General features: G+C 35.4%; 1 protein-coding gene across 1 annotated transcript in view; it reads right to left on the reverse strand.

The window, feature by feature from the left end:
* Positions 1 to 4,002: 4,002 nt before the first annotated feature.
* LOC107688640 (potassium channel subfamily K member 12-like) overlaps positions 4,003 to 8,604 on the reverse strand; it is a 25,586-nt gene continuing 20,984 nt past the window's right edge. The window contains exon 2 of the mRNA XM_016486389.1: positions 4,003 to 4,895. Within this exon, the coding sequence (XP_016341875.1) occupies positions 4,003 to 4,895 (893 nt within the window). The remainder of the gene's footprint in view (positions 4,896 to 8,604) is intronic.

An 8,604-nucleotide genomic window follows, 5' to 3' on the forward strand; every position in this document is an offset into this window, starting at 1 on the left:
GTGTGTGTGTGTGTGTGTGTGTGTGTGTGTGTGTGTGTGTTTGTGCGTTGGTGTGTTGTGAATGCAGACGCGAGCTGTTGTTCCCTGGTGCAGAAGAGAACTGAGCAGAGATGGTATAGATCACCAGCAGAAAGCTAGCTAATGGAAACTACATCTGTGCTGATGCCTTATCACACCTGAGGGACTGGATTCCCTCTCGTCTCCCGTCTTTCTCCATCTTCTACTCTTACTATGTCAGGATTTAAGGGTTTGCAGCACACTAGCATCTGTTTCTCTCTGCTACATACACAAATGCTGCATGACAGCTCATCTATTGCAATTCTTCAACCAATATTCCTTGTTTTGTTAAAGCAGTTTGATTTATCATTTGGGGGAAAAGGGGAGTTTGCATTGGCAGAGTTTTGCAACTGGAAGTCATTCATTTTCAATGAGGGTTGGTGATTTGAGGCAACATGAGCGAGTTTGTTTGCAATGCAACAAAGTACATTAGACTTCAATTTGATGCAAATGAGCAGTGATGCATTGTGGCGTTTACCAATAGGAGTGCAGAATGGCTAAAAAATGTACATTATAGTAGCTTATGAGTTTGTTTACATGCACAATAAAATAGCGATAATTATCCAAAAAATCAGCTCATCAGCTCAAACAAAAACCTGTTTTAGGAGTTTGTGCAAATCAATAAACTGCCAGACGTACAGACTGAATAAGCTGCTGTTTATGCTGTTAAATGCAAATCAAAATAATAGGGAAAAACTGACGTTAATGAGTGCATTTACATGCATGATCTAATATCTTGAATGACTTAACTTGCTCTTTTAACTGGGAAGGTTGCAAACAATTTAAGCAAAACTGATTTTTACAGATTGCTCTCAATTCACTTTAGATGTAAGCACACATTTTTGTTTTACTTTATTAAATTGTACATGTCTTGTTTAGGTTTTGATGCCAAAAGTGAAGAAAATCATTTCGAAATATCACCTACATTTCATGCAAATCTCAAATCAAATGTGCTTTTTAAGCACATCAGTGTAGGATTGTGCATGTAAACACTACAATATGGGTTTCTGCAGGTTTTATGAAGGTACATTTGAGACCTTTTTAAGACACTGTAAAGAAAATTTTAAAAATACAGGAAATGCAATACATCATTGTTATCTAAATGTACTTTCTGTAATAACTTGCACTGTACCTCCTGATCACACTGCAAAAAATGTATGCTTTCATACCACATTTGTTCATGTTTTAAGCATAAACTCAATTTTGTTACATTTTTCAAGACTTCATTTTACATTTGCATCTCAAGTAAATGTAACTTGATTTATAGTCATATTGATTTAGAATATCTTTCAAAGATATTGATTTTTTTTTGCAATGCCTGCAACATTTAATGTCATGCCTTGATGAATTTAAGACTTTCTGCTCTGATTAAAGGCCTTCATTTGTGGCTTTTAGGGGACTTTTTAAGACCTGCAGAAACACTGAATATAGCATGCATAATTCCCTAAACTTCTTTCCAAATGGTTATTCAACAACTAAGACTTTTCTATATGAACAGAGTTTCGTTTCTTGAACACCAGGCATGATATTATGCATCCTACCAAGCAAGGGCAGGTGCAGCAAACACCATCTGGGAGGATTTTATGTAGACAGCATTAATAAGATGATAGAGGAGGGGTTGAGGGCACTAGCGTTTGGTCTGCAGAGGTCTGGCAGATGAACACGAGCTCTGCTGGAAGTCTAGTTCTGCGCAGATAGATGGCTGATATTCACTCTCTCTCAGGGCTTCTTCACTTTACTCTCCTTCACTCTGTCTCACTCCATCTCTTCAGCTCCTCCTCTCTCCTCTTTGGGGAAGAACATGGCTTTGAAGTTCTGCTGCTCAGCTCATTGGTGCATCTCATCATATTACTATGAGGGTGTAAAACCCTCAGCTGAATTTTTCAAACAGTGGCTTCTCTTTGCCATGAGATCCCTACTGACAGCAACACAGATTTGAAGGGGTACAGTAAACGTACTCGCTTATACTGTACAGACTCTCAACCCTCTAATCTGCATATTGTAAAGTCATCATTTGCCGCTATAGAAATAAGCTTTGTTCTACATTTGTCTTTAATTAATGCTGCATACTAGCTCACATATCCATCCTCAGTAGTGTTCTAGGTCAAAAGTGGTGTTGAAACGACTCATAAGACATCCATTGGAATTTTTTGTAATAATAATAATAATAATTAATTAGTAGTTTTGTTTTGTTTTCCAATAATGTTTAAAACATAATCAATTTACTTGAGAAGCAACATTGCATGAGATATGAGATTTATTTTGAGATATATATATATTGTGTTGCTTCTTTGTATATTTTGTCACTGCACTGCCTGATTTTTTCCCAACTTAAAACAACATATTTAAAACAACTGAAAAATCTGCCAGTTCTGTGAGTTTTGATATGTTATGCAGTGTTGCTAAGTAAATTTATGCTGTTTTAAGGATTTTTAGATGCTTTAACCATAAAACATGTGATAAATAAATAATTAAATAAATAAAGTATCGATTTTTGTAGTGTTGCACTATGGAAGAGGAGAGTTTTTAACAATACTCTTTTGACTTTTTGTCGAAAAAGAAGTGCCAATGAAAGATTGAAACATGTTGTTAATTGCATGAACCTAAAAGTTACATAATAATGCAGGTATTGAATTTAGCTGGATGTTAAGACACAAACTGTACATAATAAGTGCAATTATGAGACATTGTCCAATTGTCCAAATACTGAGCATGGACTTTCCATTGAGCAGTGAAGAACATACTTTTAGTGCACAGCGTAAGTATGCAAACTGGGATGCAGCCCAAGACTAACAATGAATATGTTTCAGACATGGAGATGGTGCATAGTTGTAAATCGAGTGTGCTGTAAGTAAATACGATGCTACTTTTACTTATTTGAGATTTGACGAGCTCTACTCAGCTCCTATGAATAGCCACTGGTTGTCAAGTCTAACTTCAGAGCGTTTGTTTAGGGTTAGTTCCTGTAGTACAGTATTGTCTACAAATTCTAGAAAATATGATTTGGGTAATCAGGGTTTGTTGCATTTAATTACTAGAATATGCAATGTTACTTAAGGTGCATTCAAATCCTCCTGGGAAGTTCATATTTATGAGTTGGGAAGCCGTAACTACGACGTCACGTGCATTGAAATATCTTTGGTCGGAGCCACTTGAAGTATTTATATACTGTATAATGCTTTATAAAAGTATTTTTAATGCATTGTAATTCACTGTATGATCTCATGAATAACTGTAGTTACAGTTATAATACATTATATCTATTCATTGTTACACCTTTAGAAACTATAATGCATTATTTGTTGGAATTGGTTGGTTGCCAAGGAACGGAACCTGCAAATATTATAATGCATTTTATGAAAATATATAATCTGAATACATTTTGAACACTTCAAGTTAAGCATTAATGATTTTATACTACAAAATTATGACTAAAGAATGTGCATCAGGTATGTTTTTGCTTTTTATGTTTTTATTCAATTGTAATTGTATTGTAATTGCACTGTACCATGGTATTTTATGCATGCAACTTAGATTAAAAAATATAATTTCATTAATTTGAGCCAATTTACCATTAATACAGATGCTGCATTCATTGCATCTGACTTGTTTTCTCACTGACACGATCCCAACACGGGACTTTTCTCATTTCGTAATTGTGACGTTGCAGTGGCGCTCATGTGTGTTCAACTTATACAGTAAATACGATCTTTCCAACATGATTTGAGTGCACCGTTACTTCCTAGCACGCGTTCTTAGCATACACCGTAGTAAGTCACGATCCAAAAATCCTACAGGATATCCTACACAGTTCATGCATGCCATGCTGTTCTACACAAGCTCAAAAATTACAATCGCAAACCCAAACCGCTCGACGTCCAGAGAGAGTTGGAGAGGTTTCACCGCTAAAAACAATCATTTTTGAGATGCTTACAAAGGTTACCTCTACCTAGAGTCACTGGTTTCTGCTAATCGGTTGTTCATGATGCCCAAAGCACCGACGCCACCGGAAAAGCCGTTTTGCCGTGAACTTCCGCACACCGTTCTGGGATATCCGTTCGCTGACTCCGACAGCTGTTTCTGCATAATGGCCAACGAGATTTTATTGGATCCCGTCAAGTCCCGCATGGAGATCATCTCGCCCGAGAGTCTGCGTCCTTCTGTGTCGCTATCGCAAGGCCTGTCCGAGTCTGGCGTTCGGCCGAAGCATCCGCGTCTGAGGCGCGAGCCGGGCCTGATGGCATTGCGGCGTCCCAAGAAAGCATTGGCTTTGTTGCAGTGCTGGCAGCACAAGTAACTCATTTTCTCCAACATCCAATTGAGGACTTGCTTGATGACGATGGAGATGACATTGAAGAGCGAGTAGATGCAACATACTCCAGTCAAGATGAAGATGAAGTTGGCCAACCGGTAAAGTCCTTGGTAGCCGTACGCAGCGTTTTGGCTGCTCACCAAATCTCCGAAACCAATCGTGCTGAAGGTGACGAAGCAAAAGTACAGCGAGTCCAGATAAGCCCAACCTTCGACTGGAGTGTACATGGCCGATGCGCAGCAGGAGATCACAATGGCCGACAAACCCAGAATGAGCATCACGTGGTACACCGAGGGTTTCCAACCGGGCAACGTACTCGCCGCAAAGTCCTGGCAGATCCCCGGCGGGAGGAGGCCGCTGGTCCGCAGACGGCGCAGCCGCACTGCCTTCATCACCACGGCCAGCAGGGTAATGATGCGCTCCAGAAAGAGGTTGAAGAACAGGATGGTGGCCGCACAACCTAGCAGACCGTAGAAGATCAAGAAAACCTTTCCAGCTACTGTCACAGGGGTGGTCATCCCGAATCCTGCAGAGAAGAAAACCAAAAGACCTTGTTAGAACATCATTTTTATTTGCAATATATCAGTCATTTGGAGTAAAAAAAAACTTCATGTTTACATATATGTATTTGGTAGATTCATCATGCATCTATTAAAAATTGGCGAATGAGAATAGTGTTTAAGTCTTTAAACTTTAAGTCAAGTAGTAAATAGTACCAGCTTTAAATTATTTAAATCCAAGGGAAGAAACAACACAAGTGTTACTGCGGCAAATTTGATTCAGTATTATTATTGTTAATTAAAACCATTTTTTTTTTAAACACACATTTTCGTTACTTGAAAAAAATAAATGTTAACTGAAATATAATAAAATAAAATAAAATATAAAAAACAAACTTATTTTATTTCAGCTAGTTGCAAAGGCATTTTCATTTAATTTGACTTACAGCAGTCAAATAATGAAAACTAAATAAAATAAAAGTAATAATTACAACAACTATATGGAAATATTTTAAGAATAACTAATATAAATAATAAAGTTACTAAAACTTTAACTAAAAAAAAATAAAATAAATAATAATAATAATAATAATAAAAGACTTGAGTACTAGAATAGTACAATGCATCATATTTCACACCAAAATAATAAAATAAATATATACATGTATTTTGCATAAAGAATATGAAGCCTGCTTGCACATTTACATTTATGCATTTGGCAGACACTTTTATTCAAAGAGACTTACATTGAATTCTAGGGTTCTTTATTTTTGCTGAATTAAAAAAAAAAGCTTTGAGATAAGAATTTGCTAATGAGAATTTGATGAGAATCACCACTGAGAAAAATGAGAATTAAAAAGAACCTCAAAAGTAAATTATTCAGGTGCATCATGTCAATGAAAATTTGGGAGAGAAGTGCTCTCTTGTCATGAAAATGATGTCACAATGCACAAAAATAAAACAACCTTAATAATCCTTAAATAGGCATTAAAAAAAAGAAAAAAACAATATTCAGGTTACATTTCATACCATAAAATTGTAATATATTTAAAGTAATTTTATATATATATTTACAAAAAAATATCTGAGTTACTTTTTCAAATAAGTAACGCAAGTTACTTTGTTTTCCCGTTTATTCACTGACACCTCTCCTGTCCCCGTGTTGCAGAGCAAAGCAAAAGCAAAAATTCCTTCAGCCAGAGGCTTATTAATTTCACTTTTGGTGTGAAAGGGCCTCTACAGTTACCAAAAATATAACTCTTGGGTTTTTTGTTAAAAATTAATAAGAAAGCCCAGTTCAGGTGACAAAAAGTAATGCAAAATACCATAATGCTTTACTTTCCATAAATAATAAGTAACGCAGTTAGTTTTTATGAAGTAGCGCAATATTGTAATGCATTACTTTTAAAAGTAACTTCCCAACAGTGTTTAAGGATATAAAAATAAGAACAGAAAACATTTCACCAGCACTGTAACTAGACATGACTGCAACTGCTGGGATGAAAATAAATAAATAAATAAATAGCTGATATCCTCAAAATTTGATTATTCCAACGACAGCTGACCTTCAGCAATGCTGCAGCATTCACATCCCGGTGATTAAACTAGCTTGTCTTTGACAGTTAGCTGGAATTGATTTAAAGAACTATATATTAAAAGGGGATGTTTTCTAGAGGATTGCGTCCTTTGGAACACATCAGTATAGAGAGTCTTCTGAATAATTAAAGGATTCCTGGGAGAAAAAGATAAAGCCCTTACACTTTTGTCATTGTAACTGATTACAACGGGAGAATGTGAAAGAGAAACAGCACAATGAACCCTATCTGCATTTCCTGCAGGAAACAGGAGTGCTAAAAAGGCAGAAAAAGAATAGCATTAAGATTTCAGGTTTGGTGGACACAAATGTTTCGAGTTATACAAGCTTGAATTCATTAGCTATTTCATGCCAAAGTGTCACCCTGCAATGCATAATGCAATGCAAGTATGTTTATAGCACATTTGTGTATTATTCTTTTAATGCAAGTCAATGGGAATTTTGTTGTAAATCTTCCATTGACTTGCATTACTAGAATTGCACACTAATATGCTATAAACATCTTAAACATATATAGAGCAGCATTGAAATTATCTACAAAACTGAATTAATTGCAGAAATAACTTGAGTAGAAGACAAATAAATAGTTTGAAAAATATTACTGCTGTGCCAGTTTGCAAACACTATAAACTATAAAAAATCCAGCATAAAAATATGAACTAATACAATCAACCATTATGATCTAAACAAGCAATGAAATAACTGTTAACCATTTCAATATTAACATGGGGAAATTATTTATATTATTTTGATATTTATATTAATAATAACATAATTTGTAATCAATTTAATAAATGAATTGTTAATACAAAATTCAACATTTTTACAACGACAACAACATTCAACATTCATTTATGATACATTAAATGCTCAGTCTTATTTTAGTATCGAGACACTATTTTATATTTATATATATATATATATATATATATATAATATTATAATTTTTATTTATGCATTGATAATTTGAATTTTGATAGTTGTCATTTTTATATTTTCCATTTATAGTTTTTATTCATTTTTTCAGTTTTAGTTTTAGTGATTTTAGTACATCAATTAAACTAAATGAAAATGTTTAATTGGTAATTGGCTGAAAAAAAAATAGGTTGAGTTTTTACAATTATTTTATTTTAGTTGATGTTTATTTTAAGTAACACATTTTTTTAAATGCTTTTAGTTGTAGTTAACTATAATAAGCCTGAATCAGACAAGAGTCTGCACTTTTATCCAAAAAAATGTTTAAAATGACAAACCCAGAGTGCTATTAAACACACATCTTTTGAGGAGTCGTGGAAACATTCATGACTTCCCACAAAATAACAGAATACTCCTGTAATGCATTTTTATACGCTGATAAACAAATAAAATAAAAGTCTGCAGAACCAAAAAAATGCCCATGGAAACACCCCGTGTTGCATTCTGGACTGTTAGATAACACTTTAGTCTCAGGAGACACACAAAGAGCAATGCCACAGACTGTGCTGAAACATTTGCAATATACACGAGAAACATTCACTGCCTGGGAAACACAACTGCACATACTTCACTACACAACAAAAAATAATGATAACACTGAGCAGAAGAGCGCCCATGTGGCTGATGGCAATGCACAACAGGCTCTCCTGAAAACAGCCCATTCGCTCTGGCATCAAGCAGTGCTCTTTATAAGACAAAAAGAAAACAGGATCAAATCTAACCTCTCAGCCGTTCATCTCTAATTAATTAACCCTGCTCGTTTTCCACTGGCCTGCTGCTGAGATGCTCTTGTTAAGAGGGCGTCTGCCAAGGGCCACCCAGCTCTCTCTCATTAAATTCTCAGTTACCTCAAGCCCTGAACCATCGATTCTGTGCTGTTTCAGAGCCGACACTTCAGACTGGATCTCTAGAGACTTTAGGGACAGAGGGAGAGAGAGGCAAACACACCCAAAATAGCCTGCAGGACTTTAGACAACAGTCTGACAGATCTCCTTTCTGGAGAATTACAACTCAGCATTCATAACTGCTGCATTCTGCTCGAGTGTGTGCAAATGATCAATGCCAACCATTGTTTTATTATCTTATATTTGATATTCAGTATAAAACAATGTGGCAATCTGGAAACAATACACCCCAGCAAAAAAAAAAAAAAAAAAAAAAAACAA

This window comes from Sinocyclocheilus anshuiensis, unplaced genomic scaffold, assembly GCF_001515605.1.
Source record: "Sinocyclocheilus anshuiensis isolate Anshui unplaced genomic scaffold, SAMN03320099.WGS_v1.1 scaffold265, whole genome shotgun sequence".
Taxonomy (NCBI): domain Eukaryota; kingdom Metazoa; phylum Chordata; class Actinopteri; order Cypriniformes; family Cyprinidae; genus Sinocyclocheilus; species Sinocyclocheilus anshuiensis.